Source organism: Solea senegalensis, linkage group LG16, assembly GCF_019176455.1.
Source record: "Solea senegalensis isolate Sse05_10M linkage group LG16, IFAPA_SoseM_1, whole genome shotgun sequence".
NCBI lineage: Eukaryota > Metazoa > Chordata > Actinopteri > Pleuronectiformes > Soleidae > Solea > Solea senegalensis.
The window spans coordinates 7,152,091-7,176,752 of NC_058036.1; the positions used below are offsets into that span (position 1 = coordinate 7,152,091).

The 24,662-nt window shown below is 39.8% G+C and overlaps 1 protein-coding gene across 5 annotated transcripts in view; it reads right to left on the bottom strand.

Moving 5' to 3' along the window:
- The window catches only part of nin (ninein (GSK3B interacting protein)), a 27,562-nt gene continuing 2,900 nt past the window's right edge, over positions 1 to 24,662 (bottom strand). The window contains exons 1-29 of one of the 5 annotated variants that reach the window (XM_044047399.1): positions 22,545 to 22,828; positions 20,000 to 20,212; positions 18,459 to 18,552; positions 17,483 to 17,655; positions 15,455 to 15,500; positions 15,170 to 15,345; positions 14,870 to 15,016; positions 14,600 to 14,767; positions 14,305 to 14,441; positions 13,988 to 14,128; positions 13,254 to 13,428; positions 13,002 to 13,112; positions 12,771 to 12,860; positions 12,482 to 12,617; positions 12,237 to 12,358; positions 10,949 to 12,072; positions 7,889 to 10,252; positions 7,442 to 7,540; positions 7,261 to 7,330; positions 7,005 to 7,172; positions 6,801 to 6,917; positions 6,512 to 6,625; positions 6,231 to 6,377; positions 5,756 to 5,935; positions 5,524 to 5,658; positions 5,303 to 5,407; positions 4,486 to 4,578; positions 1,710 to 1,823; positions 1 to 938 (exon numbers count right to left, since the gene is read on the bottom strand). In XM_044047399.1, the coding sequence (XP_043903334.1) occupies positions 723 to 938; positions 1,710 to 1,823; positions 4,486 to 4,578; positions 5,303 to 5,407; positions 5,524 to 5,658; positions 5,756 to 5,935; positions 6,231 to 6,377; positions 6,512 to 6,625; positions 6,801 to 6,917; positions 7,005 to 7,172; positions 7,261 to 7,330; positions 7,442 to 7,540; positions 7,889 to 10,252; positions 10,949 to 12,072; positions 12,237 to 12,358; positions 12,482 to 12,617; positions 12,771 to 12,860; positions 13,002 to 13,112; positions 13,254 to 13,428; positions 13,988 to 14,128; positions 14,305 to 14,441; positions 14,600 to 14,767; positions 14,870 to 15,016; positions 15,170 to 15,345; positions 15,455 to 15,500; positions 17,483 to 17,655; positions 18,459 to 18,552; positions 20,000 to 20,191 (6,954 nt within the window). In that variant the 5' untranslated portion in view covers positions 20,192 to 20,212; positions 22,545 to 22,828 and the 3' untranslated portion in view covers positions 1 to 722. Of the gene's footprint in view, positions 939 to 1,709; positions 1,824 to 4,485; positions 4,579 to 5,302; positions 5,408 to 5,523; positions 5,659 to 5,755; positions 5,936 to 6,230; positions 6,378 to 6,511; positions 6,626 to 6,800; positions 6,918 to 7,004; positions 7,173 to 7,260; positions 7,331 to 7,441; positions 7,541 to 7,888; positions 10,253 to 10,948; positions 12,073 to 12,236; positions 12,359 to 12,481; positions 12,618 to 12,770; positions 12,861 to 13,001; positions 13,113 to 13,253; positions 13,429 to 13,987; positions 14,129 to 14,304; positions 14,442 to 14,599; positions 14,768 to 14,869; positions 15,017 to 15,169; positions 15,346 to 15,454; positions 15,501 to 17,482; positions 17,656 to 18,458; positions 18,553 to 19,999; positions 20,213 to 20,305; positions 20,325 to 22,544; positions 22,829 to 24,662 lie in introns of those variants that run through there. The other 4 variants (XM_044047398.1, XM_044047397.1, XM_044047400.1 and 1 more) reach the window with 4 other exon arrangements.

Consider the following 24,662-nt stretch of genomic DNA (forward strand, 5'->3'; position numbering starts at 1 on the left):
TTCAAATGTAATACAATTTATTCATTTCATTGATCCTGAAAGCACAAAACATGACCCTGTTTTCAACATTAGTGCTTATTCTGCAGTAAAGACAAGGTCCATCACTTTAAAACAGAAACATTCATAATGGTGTGGTTTTAAACACCAACAGCTTTACATATTGCAACAGATTATAGAGTTCCATTTAAATATAAATAAAATGTATTGACACATTCACAGACATTTAAAATGGATAGAACTACTGTACAGGTAGTGTTACGTGAGAGCAAACACCTCGGTGTTATATGGCTCTTCTGTGTGCATGATTTTACAGAATGGCCCGTTTCTTCTTTACACAAGGGCTTAAAAAGGAACAGACACACAAACTTAGTGTCTCTGAAAACATGGACAAAAGTACACTTGTATAAAAAGTACACTTAAGTTTTTGTCTCTTTCAAGAGACACATTATGTCACGATGTTCTCTGCTACTGCTTTGACAAATACGCATTTATATTATAAATAACTATAAAACTCTTATTAGTTCTTCATTGGTCCGACACAATTTAAGCACAACTGCTTAATATATAATACTGCACAGTGATCAGTAACATTTAAAATAAATGGAACAGAATGTAGCGGTGGACATTCAAGGAAATATGTCAGGATACATTATAATTCAATGTGGGAAGAAAAGAGCAAAGAAACATTGCAGTTTGTTGGTGACTGTATTTTAGGTGATGCATTATGAGCATTTATAGTGATAAGGTAGTGAGGGAAGCAGTGACGGGTTCAGGTCCCGCACTATCTTGTTGAGGCTGGAGATCTTCTCCTCCAGCAGGTAGTTCTTCTTCTCTGCGATCTTGTGCCGCTGCTCGGTTATCTCCAGGGCTTTCAGCAGCTGAGCGTTCTCCACATACAGGTCGTTGATCAGCACATCTGCTTTGCCATTCTTGTTAAGCTGGAAATGTCAGAGAAATGTGATTTGATTCATCATCCTGATAGAGGTTGGTCACAAGACACCAAGGGAAAATTAGTCAGCTCGATGAAAAATGCTTATTTGTTACAGATCACAGAAAAATCAACTTATTTTTGTCATGGCTTACTTGTCAATATCTCTCCATATTTAACAAAAGTGCCAAACATACATTTATTAATTTAAGCGTCACCATTAACAATTTTTTTTAGCAGCCATTGTAAGCAGGTAAAGCACATTATTTATTTTTATTTTTAATCTTTCGCATATATCGGTTTATCAATGTTTTACTGCCGATGTTCCGATGTACGGTAACCTTGAGAACTCTGAAAGGTGCCTCTAAATAAAATATATTATGTGTTGATTATCAATTTTAACAGCGGCTGTTTAGTTCATGTAAGTCAGGACAATGAACTTGAGGCAGCTAAATGGAACTAGCCATCATCAATGATTATTTACACCTGTGCATCTCCTACTATTAAAGTATCTGCCATCAGCTGAATATTCCAGTTATAACTCAAAAATCATAATATATAAGGTGTTTTCACTTTGTTTCATTGAAATTAAGTGATGTCAAATGTCTCAAGAGGAAAATTTGTTGGATCTACATTTCAATAATCTATTAAATTCCCATTTCATTTTATACGCCATCACGTTGCTGTGGATAAAATCATGTGATGTTTGGTTTGTTTTCTTTTTAAAAAGATAAACCAACTTTAATTGTGAGCTATTGAGATGTGCTTTTTTTGAACTGACCTGATCTTTCAGTTGAGCGACCTTCTCTTTGAGCAGCAGCTTCACATTATGCAGCGACAGCTCAATTTCTCTCAGCCGCTCCTCCATGTTCTTCATCTTCCTCTCCCTTTCATCCTGGTGAGGAGACAAAAAAAATAGTATCATCACTTTGCTGCAAATGCAATAACACAATAATGAAATGTGTATTATCTTGCCTTTCCCTTGGCGTCCAGTTAAAAAAAATAAAAAATTGGGTCAGAAACAACATAGTCCAGATTGCAGTGAGCTTTATTTTCTCTTGATACGACTTCTACAACATTTCTAAGAAGAGCAGACAAAACACTACAAAAATAAATAAAATATAAATAGGTATAAAATTATGCCATCAATATCAAATACCTCTAGAAAAATAATTTAATGTATAAATAAAAATAAAGGCCAACATGTCTCTATTAAATAAATTAAATTAATCAAATACAGGTGAGTCTATGCATGGTGCAAATAAGAAAAAAAAGAACCAACCACATACAGTACATGATAACAACACATAATGACACACTGTACTAGTTACACACTAATGGGGTAAACAATGATTTGGCTCATGTGGAATTTCTAATAAATATAATAGAAACATTCAAAGTTTGAAGACTTTTTGTACCCAGAAACTTGTGATTTACTTTGGTTGTGTAGCAGCAACACAAACGACAATAACACAGACCCAGAAGAAGGAAAGAACATCAACACGTAGCTCGAAGAAACATTCAACTCTGTGTAGTGTCCAAAAAGAAACATGAAACAGTGAAAACCTGGTACCTTCATTAAAAAAAAACCTTGATGCTGACACAGCTGACAGTTACATCACCTGATAAAAAACAGGTAGACATTTGTTTGATTGTTAGAAAAGGCTCAGAGGTCAGGCACTAACCTCGCCTCAACATCAATCAACACTCAACAATCAGGAGGCAAAATCTGAAATGAGACTCAGCCTCGGAGAATTGACCCTGTCTCAAGACACAAGTGCAAAATGGAACATTCCCAGGAAACAAAACCCACCCTGCATTTAAAATCTCCCCCAAAAATATTAATGATGCCACATTGTGGTTTGTTTACGTCAACGTTAAATTTAGTTTTAATCGTAATGTCATCATTTTAAATCGAGGTCCCATGGGGAAAACACCAGGAGACATTTCTGTGTTTTCCTGCCACCTGGCAGCAAACGAGTTAAATTACACACCCATGCCCTTTAAATCAGGCACCACATACGTTCACAGTCTCCTATAAAGAAGCAGAAAGTTCAGCTTTATGTGCTCTAATTAGATCATTTTTGCTCCAAGCAAAGCAGAGGAAGAGCAGAACATGAGGAGAGCAGCCGTGGGAGGTAAGAGAGGATAAAAGTGGAGAAAGACGCTGGCGCTACAATCCACCGATCCGCCGGTAGCTGTCCGCGTGAGCCGCCCGCTGCTCCGGCATCGCCCCCTGGAGAGAAAAGGTAGGTACACTTCACCACAGCTCCAGCCACTCTAATCTCTACTCCTAAACATCTGCAAAGGGCTGGTCAGTCAACAAGCTCTAATACAGTGTGGGTGGTACATATTGATGGAGTATGTTCAGTAAAATGAGATGTCTGATGAGAATTTAAAAAAAAAAAGAGGAACAATTAAGAAGCAATTATGAAAATATGCATCTGAGCATGACTTTAAAACTGGGTGTACCCCGCCTATCGCCCTATGTCAGCTGAGATTGGCAACACACATACTTATATACATATATGTATGTATATATATATATACATACACATTTGTATATATATATACACATACATACACACACATACATATATATGTATACACACATATATATATATATATATACACACATATACATATATACACACACACATTGTAATAATGAACTCACAATTAGATACAGGATTACTATTGCAACAACACATCATCAGTAGGGTAAAACTAACCTGTCTCACGACGGTCTAAACCCAGCTCACGTTCCCTATTAGTTGGTGAACAATCCAATGCTTGGTAACATGCTTTTTCCTTCCACTATATTCATGTAAACTTGGTGATAACTAGGCGTGACACTGCTGATACAAACAACACCAGATGTTGTAATAATACACACAAACACACTGGTGTGGAATGACTATGTTTGCAGATGAATCTGTCGTGAAGCGACCATGGTTTGTGCAGCGTGACTCTGCAAAAAGTGACTCATGGAAAACAGGCACACCCAGGTGATGATGGTGATGATGATGATGATCACACCACTCAACATTAAACACAAGCCAGACAGACACACAGGTACGGCAGACTGAAAAACACCAAACCCACAAAGTAAACAACACACGATATAAGATGAAGACAAACAGGCGTTGAAGTGGATCTGTGTCATTCACCGAAACAAAGAGCACAGCTCCCACCCACCCCCCAGAAAAATACAACCAAAAAAACAAAAACAGGGAATGGAAAACAAAAATAAATGAGAACAATGACACTCAGTTCAGGTATCCCCCAAAACATGAGATGTGCTTCATGTTTCCATTGTATAGGCATGTGTGAATATAAAGACAACAAAACAATAACCAACTTGTGAGAAAATAAAAAAATGACAGTGATAGAAACATGGCAGGAGATGAACATAAACCCATACCATGCAAAGTAAAAAGAAGCACACCAGAGCCACTTTTCTAATACGAGTAATATGAATTTATCATTTTGTCATGCTTGTCTGACATTCATATTCCTCAGGCCTGATACAAAGGAGAGTTCAGATTGTACTGTACCTGCATGTTGTCAGGATCTTCACCGCGATGTTGTCCTCGGGGAATCCTGTGAGGGGACGGAGGCAGAAGTCCAACCAGATGAGCCTGAAAACTCTGGACGGAAGTGAGGGAGTAAAATCATGAGGAACAAATTCTAGCATAGATAGAAATATGTACAACAACAGTTTGATTATTTATTCCCTTTGAGAATAAACCTCTACTATTTTATTTTTGCATTTGTGGCAGGAAGCATATATTCTAGTTAACATTTCAGTGGTATGGTATAGTACTCTATTATCTGTATTTTGACTGTCAAAATACTAAATAATTATTATAAAAATAATAATAATAATACTAAAGATAATCATGGATCGACAATTCATGTAAATTTGGACCGATTCTCCAATTCTACAGTGGCTTTAGTGCTCTTTAGTATCATTCTTACATTGCCTTCCACTCCTGCTCTGAAATCTTGTGTCTAAAATTGTGATTGCAGCCTCGTCATCTCAATTTTTCAGAACAGAAACCTGGGATATGCTCATTTAATTTTCTGTTTGTTAAATTCCTCTTCTTTCTTTCTTAAATGTATCTCAATTATGAACATTGCTGTACCCTGCTGTTTGTCCAGACCAATGTTTTTGCCGAGTGTTTTATTGTTGAGAAAATAGAAAACTCAATAAAAAAGTCGCGAAGGGCACCGAAATATCCAATCTGTACTGTCACACTTTTGGCAGAAAACAGAATAGTCACCACTGGGTGACAATTATGACAGAGGGTTCGTATTGTGTTAGTAATTCTTAGTCAATTATGTAAAATAAGAGGAGGTATTGTGATGTACCTCCAGTAGCTGTGAAGACAGATGAGCCATTTGGTCCTTAAGCGCTTCATTCTCCTGCTGAAGACTCTCCAGTGAAGTTGTGTGTCCTTGTCCCGCTTCACAGCTCTGAAACCAACATGCGTACAGTATTAAAAACTCAAGAGGATACCAACTAATCACCGTGTTTGGAAGGAAACAACACACAAAAAGGTTAACTGTGTCGTTTTACAAACATGTTTCACCTTGTTCTGTTCCTTTTGTGCCTCCAGCTCCTGCTTCAAAGCGGCGTTCTCCACCTCCAAAGCCTTCACCAGTGACAAGTGATTCGGTTGTTTCTGTTGCTTCAAGGACAAAACGGTTGCATCAAGGTGACGAACCTGGAGCAGACAGAGGGTTTACATTTTAGTGACTGGGAGACATCCTGCCTACATGTTTTTTTAAGTGAATTTAAATGTGCTGTAAGAGTCAGCTCACCTTCTCTCTTGACTGTACTAGGTCTCCTTTAATAGTGCGCATTTCTGCCTGAAGCTGCTCGTTCTCCTGCCTCAGGAGCACCTGCTCTTGCTCCATCAGACGAGACAGCTCATCCTTGAGCCTTTTTTTGCTCTGATTCTGCAAACCACTCGAGTGCAAGGCCATTTCTAAAATGTGGTGCTGTGATAAACAAAGGCAGAGGGTCAAATGTGATTCAAATATTTGGAATTCGAAAAGGTCCAATTGTGCTTTATCACTTTGGTGTTACACTAGTCTACTATTTTATTTATTTTGGGAAGTACAAGTCCCCTAAGTTTAAATATTCCTACTATCAGTTATATGTAAGGTAGTGTATATACTTAATGTACCAGAATGCATTTATACCATCCCTCCATTTTGTTACATTATAAAAACATTTGTGGGGTTGGTACACTCTAAATGCATGAAGTCAGAGACCAGAGCATGAATATCTTACTTTATCATTGGCATTCTGCAGCCGTTTGTGTAGAACTGCAACTTCGTGTTTCAGGGAATCCCTCTCCTTCTGCAAAACACGAACGTCAGCCTTGAGGCGAGCACTTTGATGGTTCACAGCCAGAGAGGTTTCATCCACTGCCTTGACCTAGAGTCAGGGGAAAAAAAAAAGGAGTAAATTTAGCTCTAAAAAAAAAACCAACTCATGTAATAAAAGATGATAAATGCAAAATCCAAGTTATCCAAGATCCAAATTATTCTGTGGTTACAGCGGGGTCTTACCCGCTCTTGGGCTTTGGCGAGCTGGCTGCGGAGGCTCTGAGTCTCCTTGTCCACACTCTTCCGTTCCTCCAGCAGATGGCTGAGCTGGCTCTCTATGGAGTCGAACTTGGTCACCTAAGAACAAAGAGAAGAGCACAAAACTGGAATGAAACACTATTACAACCTTTACTGCTGAAGTTGGGTCAAACTCTCAGCTCATCACAGGTGAGTCAAGGCTGGAAAACACTTTTAAGCAAGCACGTTAGTACTTCTTTGCCTCAGTGCCACACACTGACGCGCTCAACCTTACCTTCTCTCTTAAGCTAGACAGTTGCTGTGACAGCTGGCTATTCCTCTCCTCCAGCTTTGCAGTGTCCTCCAGAGCTTTGGTCAGCTCTGCCTCCAGAGAAGTCACACACGCCGCCAGCTAACACAAAACAGCCACCAATTACCTACCAACTATGACAACCACCACTCAACCATGAAAACCAGTCTGTGATAAAACACCATTTACCTTGTTTTTATCTTCAGCGGGGAACACCTCCCTATTCTCTTTCTCCTCTTTGAGCTCAGCCAGCTGCTGATGTAGATCCTCCATCTCAGCAATGTCGTGGCTACTTTTCTCCGACAGCTTCCCATTCTCGTCCTTCAGCTGTTGCCTCTGCAAATGCAGCTCTTCAATCTGAAGAGGAAGAGATAAAGTGACAGCTCATAACCTGATGACCTAAAGACGTACAGTACATCCAACAGTTTTAGGAAATGTAAAGCACCTGTTTCTGAAAAGTCTCTGCTACCCTCCGAGCTGTGGTCCTTTCATGTTTTAAGTGCTCCAATGTTTGTCTGAAATTGAACAAGGGAAGAAAATGTAAGTATACACGACACGAGAAAAACAAAAACAAAACAAAACATCAACAAAGCAAATAACTGGAAACATCATTGGATGTTGCTTACGTCAACTCTTCCTTGGCCTCTTTTAAGTCCTCCTCCTTCAAAGCTGTCATCTTTTGGCCGAGAAGGAGATTTTCTTCAGCAAGACGACAGACCTCAGATCTACCGAAAAAAGACAAAAATCAGATTTAGAATCCACAGAATGTGTTTTTTGACCACATTAGAATTGTTTTTACTTTGTTTTACTACATTGGACATTGCTTTATCTACCATTTACTATTTACCATTTACGACACTTGTTTGCCCTTCTACTGGTAAAGTGTTCAAGATCTGCTCAATTGCGCAAAGATATACGAACATAAGGACACTAATTACCGGTAGGAAAAACAACACTGCTATAGTTGGGAGAGTTGGAAAGAGCGATCCACAAAGCATAAAAGGGATGGAACAACAACAAGCCACGGGGAGGTACAGGAGGATGGGATCCTAGTTCCTTTTTCTCCACATTACCTATGGGCCTGCGTTGTTTCATTTAAGGTCTGCGACTTGTCCTGAAGCTCTGAGAGGGCTCTGCAAATTTTGGTGTTCTGCTTCTCAAAATGTTCACAGTAGTCCTCAAGGTCACTCACTGCCTCAACTTCAGCCACCAGATACAGCAAATCCTCTCCTGTAGGGCTTTCCAAAGGTCCAACATCTGGATCCAGTCCAGAGAGAATCTCATCCTGCGTATCCAGTTCCCTGAACAGCTCAGTGTTTCCTTCCCTCATCTTGCTGACCCCATCAAGTGAGAACTGCTCATCTTGGGAATCATGGAAAATATTCATCCGTGTTTCAAGGCTCCACACTGTTTTTTCAAGTTCACCATTTTGTTCCATCAGCTTGATATTTTCACACATGCAATCTTCATATCGAATCTGAACATCCGTCATTTCTACGGCTTTAATCTCCAGCTTTTTGATGTGCTCCATTAACAGCACCATTTTTACTTTGAGGCTGTAGTTCTCCTCCAGAATCTGGTGACCAGTTTTCGTCTTTTCACTGTTATGAGCCAGAAGATTCTCTAGCAGTTCCGTCTTCTGCTGAAGCAGAGATATCTTCTCATGGAGGAGGATGTTCTCATCCGTGGCAGTGTTGTACAAACCCAGGAGAGAGCAAGTCTGGTTCCCAGAATCACCATCATCATGTTCAAGGTAACCATGTGTACAGTCACCAGGCGCAAAATTAATTTTAGAAGTGAAATGTTCATGGACTGACTCTGAAACAAATCCAGCTTCCTCGTTATTCTGGTGAGAGTTATTCGCAAAACAACTAACCTCAGCATGCTTCAGAGGCAGTTCATCGAGGTCAGATATCTCCCCCAGCATCGTTGGATTAACCACAGTCTTAACACATGGTTCATCTTCATGAGAACAGCTTCCAAAATCAAAAGTTGTTAAAGGTTGAGGTTTACACTCGTCCTCACATGATTCAAGAGCTTCTGCATCTTGATCTGCTTCCACACCTTCAAACACCTGAAGCAATGAGGTCACTTCACACTGCATCTCTAAGGAAACAGACTCTTCATTGTTTTCAAAACTCAAAAGACTTGGTTTAGTGTCGTCTTCGTGACAAATTCCAATTTCTGGGGAATAGCAGTCTATGTAAGAGTTTGAATTTGTTATTTCAAAATTAGACACAAAACCAAATTGATTTTCATTATTCTCCGGCAAAACCATTTGATTATCCTGTTCTGTGATCTCAAATGTATTCATCTTAATTTTTGGCATGTGGTCTTCATCATTGTTTGTAGCCAGGCTTTCATTATCATAATCAACATCCATAATATGTTCAGCGCCTTCCTCCATTGAATGAGGGCTATCTGATATGGTTCCTACTTCTGTGTCTTGTTCAACAACAGAGGGTGACAAACAAACTAGTTCCTGATTAGAGAAATTGATACAATCACTGATACCAACATTGGGTGCCAAACATCTTTTCTGATCATTGTTCAATTCCTGTTTTTCTTTTTTCTCAGTCTTCTCTATAGAGGTCAAAACTTGATCGAGTTCCTTCTCCAACTGTTTAACCCTGCTTTTTAGCATATCTCCTTCATCATTCTCAAGATTATCTTTCAACTTCCCCTCAAGAACAGACACACATTCCTGTAGCTCCTTCCTGTCAAGTTCAAAGTCCACTGCTGCCTGTCTGAGCAACATCTCCAACTCTTCAACCTTCATTTTTAAATCATCTTGCTCTGTTAACAGTTCAATTCTCTCCAATACGTGTTGCTCAGAAATTGCATGCATCTCGTTGTACTTTGCCTCAAGTTCTGACTGGGTACTCAGATGTTTTGCCCTCTCTTGTATAAAGTCCTCCATAGTTTGATTAAACAGGACTTCAGCCTGAAGTGCTTTGTGCTCAGATTGAACGAGGAGCTCATCTTTGGTGTCCAAACTTTCCTGAAGATGGTTACGGAGGTCATTCAGCTGCCTACTAAGTTCCATCTCTTTTGTCTGGTTCAGACTAATAAAGTGGTCCAGTTCGTTCTGCAGTTCTTGGTTTTTGACACTGATTTTGTGCAGTTCTTCCTTGTGAAAACTTTTAAGCTCACATAGTTCTTGTATCCACTTCTGATTGAGACTTGCCCTCTCCTGCTTCACGGCCTCGTCCATCCTTTGTCTTTGTGCATCTGCCTTCTCATGTTCTCGCATCTGTGCTTCCCAGCGGAGCTTCTGCTCACCGTGGCTTTCAGAAAGCACCTTCAGCTGACTTTGGTAGTGCTGTTCAAGTTTCAAAACACTGGCATGAAAACGTTCTTCAACAGATTCTTGATCACCCAAGAAGCGCTTTTCCACCTCTTTGATTCTTTGGGTGAAGCTGACCTCCATTTCCCTCCTGTACATGGTTATTCAATGAATGTTAACAGTTTTGAACGTTTATGGGTACAGAAGAAAAACACCATCTTCCTTTTTGAGCCAAACTTAAATTTAATATTCTAAAACTTTAGGAAGTCCACAGCTGAGATGACACCACTTTTAATCTTGTGTAGAATAAGTAGAGCCAGGAGATTTTGGGTTAGCTTGGTATAAATACTGGCACCAGGAAAGAAACTGCGAGCTAGGCTTTCTTGAACATAATATATTAAACCTTAGGCTTACACTTAAATGTTTGGAGGGAGTGAGGTGAAAGTTAAACATATTCCCTTTTAAAACTACAATTTTGTTTTCCTTGGGTGCGGAACAGAGAACGGTCAGTGGATTTTCATAGCTAGCCAATACCCCATACTAAGTCCTGAACATTTATGCTAAGCTAACCCAAGTAGTCCAGCTACTACAGTAGTTTCGTATTTACTAAACAGAAGAAAACAGATGATTTTTGTTATTTATTTTGCATCATATTCTAATACTTTCTCTTTGTCAATTGTCTACCTCTGACCTTTATGCTGCTATAACAAGTGAATTTCCTTCATGTGGAACCAATTAAGTAAAATCGAATTTTATCAATTATATATATGAATGTGGAACTGCCCAACTATTCCTGTAAATGATACATTTAAAATGGAAAAAAATATACTCAAAAGACATGTCTTACCTCTCCTGAGCGAAGTCATCTCGTAGTTTGTCCAACATACTGCTCAGAGTGTTCCTCTCTTCACTGTGCTTTGTGGTCAGCTCCTTCACAGCATCCCTGTGGCTCTCTTTTAAACGAGCCATCTCCTCTGTCATTACATTTTTTAGCTTTTTCTCCACCTCCTCTTTCTCAGTTTCAAGCTTCTTCCTCTCCTCATTCAACCTGTCATCCAGCATCCCTTCATAATCCTCCTCCAGCTGCAGTCTCTCCCTCTCCCACTCTTCCTTTAGCTTTTTCTCCTTCTGCTGAAACTGCTCTTGTAACTGCATTCTTTCCTCAAGTAGTCTTTGGAGCACAGCGTCCTCGTGTTGCTGCTGAAGCTGAGCTCGCTCAGCCTCCCACTGTTTCCTGAGCTTGGCGTCCTTCTGCTCCTGTTCCTTGACAAGTCTCAACATCTCTTCCTCCAGCAAAACCTGCAGAGACTCATTATTCTGCTCATCCAGCTGAGCTCTCTCTTTTCCCCACTGCTCTGTAAGTTTCTGCACAAACTCATCCTGCTCCTTATCAAACATCATCTTTGCCTCTTCTAGTTTAGCCTTCAGCTGGACCTCATGGCTTTGTCTCAACACTTCCTTCTCCCTTTCAAAATCATCTAACAACCTCTTCTCTAACTCAGCCTTTTCTTCCTGGAGTTTATTGATCCCCTCTTCCAGTCTGGCTTCAGAAAGTTTAACATGTCTTTCCTCGAGTTTCTTCATCTCCATGGCGTGTTGTTTTTGCAGTTCGTCCACCTGACTGTGACAGTTTACATCTGTCTCAGAGAGTTGGGCTTCAAGGTTCTTCAGCTGATCCTCCAGGTCAGCGGCGTAAGTGTGGGTCTCCAGCAGCTGTTGTCTGAGATTTCCCACTTCTTCCTCTTGCAGGTTTTCAAGCTCTTCTCTCTCTTCGGCCAGCTTTTTCACCAGACAGTCCCGCTCCAGCTCCACTTGATCAAGCTGGCTCTGGAGCTCCTGTGCCTGGCTCTGAACACTGGCTATCTCATCCCTCAGAGCCTGGACCTCCTGCTGGTGCTGGAGGGCCACGGCAGCTTTCTGGCCCTCATGAGTTGCCCTCTGCTTTTCTACCATCTGATCAACATCAGTGATCTGTAGCAAATTAAAAAGACAGAAATTTCACATTTTTGGGGGTGGATGGTGATACATTTATTTAATTTAACCCAGACTTAGATTTTATCTTGATACCAATCTGTCAATATAAAGCTAAAGTTAGTGGTTCCTGAAATATGAAATCAATTATATTTTCTACACACCTTGCTTTCCAGTTGATTTCGCAACTCCTCCATTTCCTGAAAGTGTTGCTCCTTCAGCCGCTCCAGCATCATCTCTGCTTCCAGGCTCAAACTGAATGGCTGAACCTCTTCAGAACCAATGCCTGCAAAAGTCAAACAAGAAGATTGTAACTTGTGCAAAATGGATGTGTCACGAATAAATCTTGTCGGTGCTCTGTCACGGGTACTGCTGGGATTGATATTAAGTGTATGGTGATTCATCATACCTGGATCAGACTCCATGCCGGGGCTTTTACTCTCCAGCTCCTCGGACAGAGGTTTGTTGCACGGCTGATGAACTCGTCCAAGACTGTGGAACTCCTGGAGCTCTGACTGCAGCTCATCAATACGATCCTGCAGCTCCTGCCAATTTAAAAATTGTATTTAAATTAATTACAATTAGCACTATATCATCTGTATATAAAATACAGTTTGCAAAGCTCATATACATCACCGTCACTAAATTTGAATGTGACGCTACATAAACAAACGGGCAAACAAAAAGGACAAAATTACCCTGCACTGAGCTTCGTAGCCATTGCGTAGTTGTTTAAATCGTTCCTCTTGGAGAATGAAGTCTGCACTGCCGAGGTCCAAGTCTCCAAACTGCAAAACATAAATCACAGATATATCATGCAATTATACTTGAACAAACAAATTGCACAAGAGCTGACAGTAAACTCTTAAGTCTTGTGAAATGATGCATATGTATATATATGTATGTATAGCCACAAAAAGTCTTCATACCTTCTCTTTCATCATATTGTCCAAACTAGTCTGGAGCTTTGTAATTTGACTTTGTGCATCCACTAGTTTCTCTGTGCTGTCCAGCAGCTCCATTTCAAGACGCCTGTTTTCCTGGAAGATATACATTATATGTTATGTAAAGAAATATAACATAAAATGAGAATTGTTATATGAAACTACAGAATACGTTCATGTATAAGCAAAAGGATAGGGGGGATTCTGACAAAGTACGTGACAAAACTCTTCTGGTACCTTCACAGAAATGGAGAGGTGGTCTCTAAGGAAAGATTCGTCCTCCCTGGTCTTCTTCATCTCCCTCTCCAGTTCCTCTCGCTGCAGGCCCACCTGCTGCTGGAGCCGGTCGATCTCCTGCATCAGCTCTGATCGCGCAGCTGCGAGTTTCTCTTTGTGGTCCTGCTCTAGCTTCCTGCAGACAATCATCCACAGAATGACAATGACAATGTTTAAGTACTGAAAAGGTACAATTTCCAATTTTCATCAGGTAATGTGAATCCTAATAGGATCAAACGCAATCCATGAATAAAAAAAAAAAATACGGCATAAAGAAAAGTAGAAAGCAGAAAAAAAAATCATATTTTAATAGGGCTGCAATGAACCATTATTTTCATAAAAAAAAAATAAGATTCATTTCTTGACTAATCCACGTCCATAAATGCTAATCCTAGTCCATAAAATGTCCCAAACCTGGAAATGTCTTGCTTTGATTCAGTTTTAAATGATTTCTTTGTTATATGGAGCAAAGAAACCAAAAAATATTCACATTAGAGAAACAGAAACGTGTTTCAATTCTACAAAAACAAAAGTCTAATTAATCCATTATATAGTTGGCGATTCATTTAGTATTTGATTAATTGTTTCAGCCCTAATTTGAAAAAAAAGAAAATATTCCAACAGCTTGTTCATTCACTGAGGTAAATTGTTGCACCAACATGCAGGGGAAAAACAGGAGAAAGGCTAATATTTACCTGAGCTTGAGGTTATTTGTGTGCTCAATCGCAGAGTGATGCTCGTCTACCTCAGTGGCGAGCTGGTTTTTCAACTTTTCCGCTTTTTCCAGATCAGATCGGATTTTCTCTTTCTCCCTGAATTCCCTGTCAACTTGCTCTCTGACGAAAGGAAACAACAGGGACAATAACAATTTACTACAACTAACAAACAAACCTAGGTAATGAGATTTACCTCATTTTAGAGATTCATAATCATTCCCGATAATAGCTGATAAAACATTAAGAGTAATAAGACCTTTGATTTTGTTTGAGAGTACACGATGACTCATACTCACAGGAGATGTCTGAGCTCAGCTTTGAAGCTCGCCAGTGCCGCTTGGTGAATCCCATTCTTAGTAACGAGCAACTCATTTTCAAGCGCCATGGTGAGGTCACCAAGACTCAGTTTGCCGTCCAAGTCGAAATTCAACGCCTGCAGAAGTCAATTATGTCATTGAGAATATGATTCTTAAAAGCAAATTAAAACTTTTAAATAAATAATTTCTGAATAGCACAAATTTGTATAAAATCCAGCTTTTTAAATTCCCATATTTAAAATGATAATAATATCAACATTGTACGCCGCTTTACCTGCAGGATCTCTGAGCCATTTTCAATGCCTTCTTCGGTCCAGGAATCCAGGATATATTCAGCAGGAGTGAAACCAGTGCCATCGTCAAGGGTGGAGAAGAGACGCATGCCAATGGTGCTGGTCAAGGCAGAGGAGGTGGCAATCCTACGGCCGCCTTCATCAAACGGCTGTATGGAGGAAAACGTTTTTTTATTGGACTAACAAAACAAAATGAGGGAATTATGCTTGCCTCTTGAAACCAATTGGAAAACAGCAAACAAATGTCGTACCTGAGTGGAGTGATGTCGTTTCAGTTGTCTGTAGGGTGTGGAGGCAGATGGTGTTGGGGGTTTGTTGAGGTTTACGGCTCGAGACACAAACTCCTGAACATTCATTACTCCATCACCATTTAAACTCAGGAGGACCTCCTCCTTTATCTGAAAAATAAAAGCATGATTTTATTGAAAAGGCACATTTCATAGAGACCAGTTATTCCACTCACACAGGTGTTGTCCATGTGCAAAAACTCAGGGATTAAAATGAACTTAATTCAAGTACTGATAAGGAGATTTTGCCACTGCTTAACTAACCTCCAGACCCAGATGTTCACAGAGAGCCAGCAGTTCAGTGTGACCAGCACATCTGTCCCATGATATGGCCAGCTCCTCACAGGCTTCACGCAGCCTCTCCTCTAAACAGGTCGAAAAAGGAACAATGGATCCCCGAGGTGTGCTCGGCTCATCAGGGTTCCAGAGATGCATTTGGCCTACACAGGAGATAAAAGAGGAGGTCATTCTCTGACACAGGAAAAAAAAACAAGCAAGCAAACAAAAAATAAGACAGAAAAACCAAACAAAACAGTAACTTTATCATACCTTCTGCCTCATACTCCTCTGTTCCAGATTCCTGAGCATGCCAGCGCTGTTAGAGACAGAAGGCATAAACTTAATATAGACACTCATCCGAGACAAATAAAATCCCTTGTTAATATATTCCTGCAGGCTAATTTTCACAATCAGCATTTTATGTGTCGAAACATGTTTTTAAATTGGTTGAAAGGTTGAGTCTGAGTGCAAGGGGGCAGGAGTGTTTCACAGAAAAGCTTTTGTGACGGCGCAGGCCTTCAGGGAGGGTCAGCGTGTAATTCAGGAATGGTGGTAATAAAAGAGAAATGCATCATGAAGGGGCTCCTATTCACTTTCCTCCGGTCAGACAAAGACATGATGTTAAAAAAAAAAAAACTTAAGAAATAAAATAGAAAGAAAAGAAAAAGAAAAACTGGTGCAAATCATTCATTAAAATGGAATGGAATCCAGTCCAAAACAAAAAAAAAGTCTTCAAAATAATTCAGGTTTGTGTAAAAAGAAGTGGGGGTATGGGTGAGTTTTGACCGACTTTCTTCCGGCCCAATCCCAGCGTGGCCATCTATTGTTTGGCGAGTAAACAGCGATGGAATGAAGAACAGATGGGAATCTGCGAGTGACGTTTTGATACATGGAGTATAGGCATCCGTGCGGGTGGGGGTAGTGGGGCCTTATTGTTCCTCTGTCACAGCCAAACTCCCTCCTCTTCCTACTCCTCCTCCTCCTCATCCCAAAGAATCAGACCTGCAGTCTCTGTGACAGAAAACCCCCTGACCCAGCCCCATCTGCTGGCCTCCAGGCTGGACATTGAAGCATTGTTATGAACTAGATTACTCAATACTAAGACACGCTTCAGTTCGGTGTCTCAAACCGTGTTTGTCGTGATGCTGACAGGCATCTGGGGTGGAGTCGGACTCGCACACAATGAAAAAAAAAAAACATGTGCGCAAGCTGAATCAGCCGTCATTATACGGTTTTGTGACCAGTTGAGACTTTTCTTTGTCGCGATCTACTTAGCTTTCTGTAGCACAACCATGTTTGTGTGTTTAAACTGGTATTCGCAGAAGAAAAGGCCACAAGGACATTGCAGCAAGATGGAGACATGGCCAAAAAGTGTATTACTCCGTTGATATACATATTATCAGTTATTATCACTCAAGTTTTAAGTATGAAATTTGAATAAATCAGACAGTATACGGTGACATGCAAAACTTACTTTGCATTGCTACAGAGAGGGTTTCATTGGTTAGAAATGAACAATTTCTATTTATATCCCCTTAATACTTGACCCTATTGAGATGTCTTTGAGTAATTACAGCTAACCGACAGCTGAAAACTCAAAATATCAACCACAAATTATCTTTAAGTTACTAAGTTTGACAGCCTGTCTTCCATTGCAGATCATTGATGCTCATATAAAATGTCTCCTCTCGTGTGTCGTACAATCTCTCTATTTTAGCAGCAAGAGACGGATTATCTAAAAGGAAACGACCTCGAATATCAACGAGAGGAACGATCTTCAGCTGTGCACACTCGCTGCTGAAACACCATCACACTAAAAACCTGTTGCACTGAAATCCTGTGTAGACATAGGGAGGCTTCAGAAGAGTGACGGCAACCCTTGTTTTTACTGACAACCACGAACACTTGAGTGTGCGCTTCTTTCGTCATGATGTACATACAGTAACCAAGCTGTCGCCTCGTCCACCAGCACAATCACTCAAGGGCAAAGTCCAGTCTGACACTGGACCCATCACTTCACGACAGATTAAACACCTGGCATGACGCTACACAAACAGGCTTGTTAAACTGTGATTATGTTCAGAGTGTTATTTACAGACTGAGCTTTTGGGAATTCTGCGTTGGACGTGGCTGTGTAACAGTTCAGGAGCTGCCCAGCATGCCACTAAGCTGATTAGCCAAAAATAACATCTCACAATCAGTGTGGGGCTGCGGAGAAACGCGCTGTGTCCAAGGGCAGGCGGCGATAAGGAGCCCAGTGTCTGGAGGTTCATTCTGATCGAGTCTCAGCCGTCTTACCTCACGTTTCCTGGGAACAGCCGAGTCATAGTTGTCCTCAAAATCCACTCCCTCTGCTAGGTTTGCATTGGTGATTTCAGATAAGCCCGAAATAGGCTCTATTAACTCCGGCGTGGAGCGGCGGCCATAACGTTTGCTGCCCTTTACGAACTTTGGTTGGATCTCTGGAGATTCTGGACACGGACACACACACACACGGAAATGAAAAATCAACTCAACAAAAAATCATAGGTGTTTTGATGATTACATGAATAATGGCTCTGTTTATTTAATGAAAGTCAGGTCATGAGACCATAATTAATTTCCTCTTTTGATTTTCATCATGTGACTTGTCAAATGGCTGTTAAGCAAAGGGCCCACTGACCCATAATGTGCCCATAATAAAAGGATGAGTAACAGGCCCGATTGCAAAATGCTCTATGGTGCTGCTTGACATTTAGACTATTTTAAAGTGGAAGAAATAAATGCAGCAGCTACTTCTCTAAATCCAGCTACTTCTCCAAAAGCAGTGACAAAAGAATCTTTGAAGTCAATCTTTCCCATTTAAATGAATTAAGCAAAAAACTACAGCTCAATAATATTTAAGACGTGAACTTCATAATGCTACAAATAAAAAAAAGCATCAAACTTCCTATTATGTCATGGTACAAGTATTGCACCGATTCACCGTGAACCCTCTCGCTTCATGAACTTAAACATTCATGTATTTTCCCCACGAAATAGCTCAGAGTTTACTATAAACACTAACCATGCCCGATTATAACAACATGCCACGTCAGAGGTCCATCCTTGACGGTGTAAATAGTGGAAATATGTAGATTTACAGCTGAATAAGCATGGGGGCAGTTCCACTTGTTCAGCTGACACCGTGACTTTCTCTCTCTGGGCGACTTTCAGCTTGAAAACTGCCCGTTTAACGTTCAATATGAAACCGATACGGACATTCAACACAGAAAGCTTTGACTCGAGACTTTACCTGGTTTCTGCGGAGTTTCCTGCTCTTGTTGAGGGGCCTCGATGGTTGATGATAAAATCAGAATCAGTGCATTCTTAAACTGTTCAAAGTCGACCTGCAATTGAGAAATTGAGAAAAAAAACAACAAAAAAAAACAAAAACAGATTGAGATGCAAGACTTTTTTTTAGTATAAAATGCAAGAAATGCTTAGAACATGAAGCAAAGTGGAGACGTTCATGAAATTCCTCAGACTGGGTGTAATTCCCCTGTGGGACGGACGGAGGCCGGGTGTCCCTGGGTGTCTGGGTGGAGGAGGGACGTCACACTTGAAGAATCAACAGCTGCTAACCCTGAGTATGGTGATTTTCTTTGTGCTGCAGAGGCTGGCGGCTGGCAGATTTAGGGGGGCTTTTCCTTTTTGACCTTATTGTTGGATGCCATGAGTAGGCAATCGGTACACTGACCCCTCTGCTAACATCTACCCGCCCCACACACACCCGCCAGACAATGGCCATCCGTCTGTGCACACGCTTATTAAAGACAAAACTTGATGCAGGAGTGTGGCGGTATGCAGCATTTAATTGAAGTTCATCTCTCTACATCAGGCTGAAAACATAAAAACTATACACTGGAGCTTTGCTAGAATATAAATATATATATAAATATATATATATATAAATAGATTGATTGAAGTGCAGTTGCACATCTGACCAGTGTCCCCTTTTCCACAAGGAGCACCCTCAAGCAGAAGCATCTGCGGTGATTATCGTGGTTGTCCTGACGACAGACACCTGGAATCAGGACACGTTTTCCTCGACAAGGCGGCTAACAAAGCCCCAGAAGGCCTGAAGACACAATGACCTGAGAGCTGGAGTGGTTCAACACAGACATCCAGCAAAAAATGAAAGGAAACAGGGGACGCCAGGCACTCTGGGAAGCCAAAAGACCACAACTCACGAGTAAAATGACAAAAAAGGAACACAAGCACTCTTCATAGATAGCAATTCAGAGAATATGATCTCCAAGCTTCCACATTACAATTGAAACATGGCAGATTCACAAAGTGATTTTATCACTGGTTTAAAGCTTACAGGGCAGAGACTCAATAGACTTGCATGCGCTTTTAGCACTTCTTCTGATACTTGGGCAAAAGAAGCAGGTCTACTTGGTCTTCATTCACTTCCTGCAATAAACTCTGAACCTCCAGACAGGCTGAGTATTTCCTTCTTCTTCACACATTTCAGACTGCAAAGCAGACATGATGGAATAGCATGTATTTTTGCCGCAAACACACACATCGTTTCAAGGAAATATCCTCATAACACAACACCAAACCAAACCAAAAACGACTCCAAACACTGTAGTTTATTTGCCAGTCTTGAATGTGGCACAGTAACGCTGCCACAGACAAACCACAAACAGAAAAGAGGACATGGAGCATGAGCATAAAGAACTCCAAAAAGTTGATACAACACGAACATTTTGCGGATTCTCCTAAACTCACACTTACGAACGACCCCTACTAAACCACTACCTTTCAGGGTTGGAGGAGTAAACTCACCCTGGCTGTGAGGTGGTCCTGGTCTTGCAGAAGTGTATGCAGAAGAATCGGGGCGGCATCATCCAGGTGCAGTGACTGACAGAGGTCAGAGAGCTCCTCTGGACACAGGGAGCCGCAGCCACTCGTGTCGAAACTGTTAAAAACTTCCTTCAGGCGCTCCTCGTACTCATCCTGCTCTTGGGCGTCATCCATCCCACAGGACAGCACCCTGCCCTGAAGAAAAAGACATGAAAATGATTGGTTTTTTGACATTTCCCTACATGTTTTAGCGGATTTGAACAATAAACGATATTGACAAATACTCACAAACACAGTGAAAACATCAATCTCAACAGCCTGCATTTCAACAGCACCTTCATCTGAGAGTGTCACCGAGTGACTAAGCCAGGGTCATTTGTGGCCAAGGATTAACTAATCCAATTACGATGATTAGAATTGATACACATGACGTAGGCTGACAACGCAATTACTTTCTTTTAACATTTCAGTATACCTTCCAGCTCTACATACATGAAAAAAATGAAATAAACTTTTATCAAGTTTACAGTTTGAAAGGTTTAAAACACATTTTATATTAATATCAATTGACAGATGTAAAGAGGCTCTCTAATGCCCACAAACATTTATTCACATTAAAGAATATTAAACAATTGCTTGTTTGAATTATTAAAAATCACTTATCTTGATTGATTATCAAAATAGTTTGGGGATTAATTGAGTAATCATTAGCCACAACAATAACATAGGGTATTTTGAGTGCTGACAGCTGTATATGCCCTCATGAAATCATGAATTAAAAAAACTAAACAAAAGTAGAGCACAAGACCTTATAACCAAGAGCATGCAAGTGTTTAATGAGTTGAATTTTCTTGTATTGGACCATATACGTATACAATGAGCACCCGCTTGACCCCCAGCCTTTCCAGCTGCTCACACTGAGATCCTCAAGCGCTCAGCCAGGTGTCCCCCACACCCCAGATCTGGGGTACCCATTCAGCACAGACAATAGGCTGCCCACAAAAACCAAATCAGTATTCTGCATCTGCACATTTGAGCTGCTTATGTATGAAATGCAAGGACATCACGGCTCAGCGGTATGGAACGGATGCTTGTCAGAAACTGACCCGTTTCATAATCAGGCAAAGAATCTCAAAATACATTTCGGGAAAATGACATAACCGATCCATGTCATCCGCAACTGATTCTTATCACACTCATTTAGTTTTTCAGGTTTCTGCAAGTAGCCCGTGAGCCAATTATCCTAGTCGCCCTCCTGCTCGGCTCAGTCAAAGCGGCCTGAGCAGCTGTGAGCCCACAACCACCGAGAGCCAAAGAATCACTTCAGTCCAGGAGGATAATCCTCACACCATCCCCTATATTCACTGACACTGATGTGACTAACAATTATCACAAGCAGATGTCAGTCTGAAAAGCAAAAAAATTCAGATTTTCTTCTTTAACATCAGCCAGGGGAAAACACTGATGGTCCATTTTGTTTCATTAATTGTAATTAACTCAATTTGATCTGTGTGCATGTTTGTTTTGTTGCCCTATCACGTGACATTATCCCGTCGGTTAGTTCTCATTAGCCGACAAGTAGACGATTTGTTTATTAAAAGCACACCATCATTTAGCTACACTTATGTCAACTTTATTTGACATCATATCTCACAGCTGCAAAAATCCAGTTGAGAAAGTTAAGAAACATTAAGAGGACCACTATCTGAGCGATGTTAAATAAATGTGATAGTATTCTAAGAAAAACGTTGAATAATTGTGGGTTCAAGCTTGATCCGCTTCTTTATCATACATGATATTAAACTTACTATGTTAGAATTATGAACCTTTGGTCTCATAAAACAGGAATTTTTAGATTTCTTGTAAATGTATACAAATAAACATGTGTGGATACTGAATATCAAATGAAATCTTAACACTGATAACTTATATCAAATCAATTGGGTTAAACACTCGATGAGATGGTTTAAGGAAAGCTTTGAGTGTCCATAATTGGAAAATATGACACATTTTTGAATCAGATGTGTGAATCATCACATTTTTAAACTTAATTAAAATTGAATGAATATGCTGCTATGTTATGATTTTAATTAAATTTAAAAATAGGTCATAATTTAGTTTTTGGAAACTTCACATGCTGCAACTACAACACCACAGAGTTTAATAGTTGTAAAGTGGGTGTGAATCATATTTACAGTTAAAACATTACAAGAAAAGGTGAACATAAAGGTTTTTCCACCATTTGCTCATGAAAACAGGGATAAGCAGTGTCTTTAATACTACAATTAACTCCAATAACGTAGCATTCAATGATAAGGAAAGGTGAGACGCAGTTAAACTAGTTTCAAGAGGAGGATGTTGACAGGAAAAGTGATGAGCTGTGAGCTAACGCAGCTAATTCACCAGCAGCCTCGGTGAGCGGACGGTTAGTCAGTGTTTCTGAATTCATACGTAATTTTTTTACGTTTTAAAGCAACGATTAAACACAGAGCACAAAAACAACAGCGAAAATAAAACGGCCACTCACCAAAGTCTCCGGACCTTGAGGCGACTCTCGGCGCCTCTTCCAGCCGAAATCTGGAGTTAAAACGCGGGTATAAAACAAACTTTTACAGGGACATGTCTGCCTGTCGGAGCTGCGTCGTGTGGATTTACGTTGAGCGGGAAAACGGTGCTCCCCTCTTTTCCCACACAAAAATGTCCCCGATACTTTTTTTTGACTTGTCAGACACAGTTAATTCCAACACAGAGAACCGGAGTGTGGGATTGTTAGCAGCTTTGTATCCCCGGCTGTCTCATGCTCCTCCTGTAGCTCGTAGAGGATTTTGAAAAGCGGCTGATGGAGGAAGGGGCGGAGACTAACCACAGCCCCGCCCCCTGTTCTGGACCAAACCAACCAAAAAGAACTCACAAACAAAATTCACATAGAAAAATTTGATAAACGAAATATGTCAGCTGAAAATGTTTACTTTTATTAATTGTCAGTATTACAAACAGAGACTGTGATGATGATTAATATTACCTTAATTCTTTTCAGTACTAATTTGACAATGCTGGCCATTTATAAAATGTTCCAATTGTTTTTGTTTTCATGAGTTATTAAAATTCATGCTCCTGTCTGACACTTCGATGTAATAATATTCAATAGTCAAATGTGAGCTTGTATGTTTTTGCTTTGATTGAGATCATGAGAAAATGGTGTTTATTGAAGTGTCTTTAGTTATTTTTGTATAACTTTATGTTCTATGGAAGACGATTAGGGCCACATGTGGATTTTTCCAAGTCAGAATTGAAAATGTTTTGTTTCCAAAATAATTCTATGTGGCCTGAATCCTCTTCCGTAAATATTCATTATTTAATTCACTACTTTTGTAGAATAACAGGGTTTCTTTTGTGCGTGTCAATTTTTCTTTGCTATTATTATTTGTTTGTTTTTAATATTTTTACAGCATGTTTTTCTTTGTAATATTTACAATTTACTTTCTTTTTGTTTTCTAAATTGTCTTAATCCGGTTATTAATATTCCATTCATATCCCTGCTTGACTCACATCCACACAATAATATGCAATACTAAAGTCGGAGGTGATATGATTTAAAAATCATCAGACAATGCTGTTAACATGGTACAGTCTTATTTCAAAGTGGTCAATTCCCATCTTGGAATCAATAAAGTATATCTCTCTATCTGAACCACATTTTTTATATCACAATTTTTGTTCTACAAAAATGGAATGAAGAAACAGTCTACATGTCTTAATCTGATTATTGTGTTTTTTTCTCAGAAAGACCTTATTGGTCTTTGGTAATCAGACAAAGCTGTTTACAATGCAGAGTCTTATTCAGGACTGGTGTGGACGGGACCAATAATGCAACTTTGTGTATGAACACAGAGAGAGTGGGAGGGTGGATTTAATCTGATTAAGTCATAAACATGTCCCAGAAAATGCAACAAATATTTTGAATACTCCATCTTAATCTGATTAATGTGTATTTCAAGTTCCTGCTTAAGTCAAATAAATCAAGGAATACTGTTTACATGGGTCTTATTCAGACCGTGAAGAAGAAGAAGTAGAAGAAGAACAAAGAGAAGAAGGAAAGGGTAAAGTAAAGGTAAAAGGAGGAAATGATCAAGGTTATTGTAGTTAACAAAAAATAAAATGAACTGAAATAAAAATGAAAAACTTGAGTTTAAAAAAAGGATAACTAACGGAAACTGAATTGTGCATTTGCTGTGTGTATGTTCACACAACTCTGTGTATGAGTTGGTTCATCTAGGTGAATCAAACCTAGTCTTTTATTTAATTTTGCTCATGTTTTTCCTCAGATTGAGCAATGTGACGTTTCTTATGATGGTTATTTATTATTATTTATGTTGTGTTCATGTGTGCCTTAAGCCTGTTGGTTATTTGATTTTTACCTTTCGCAATAACTGCATCCAACCTCAGCTGTATGATGCACATTTTTCTTAGAGACTATTATATTTGATTCAGGGATAGTTGTTTATTTGTCCTAATACATTTTTCAAATGGTATCTTTTGTTGGGTTTTTATGACACTATACTTATTATGACCCTTTTGCATCTTGCACCAGGTAAATACTATATATTAATAACAATAATGATAATAAATTTAATTTAAAAGCGCC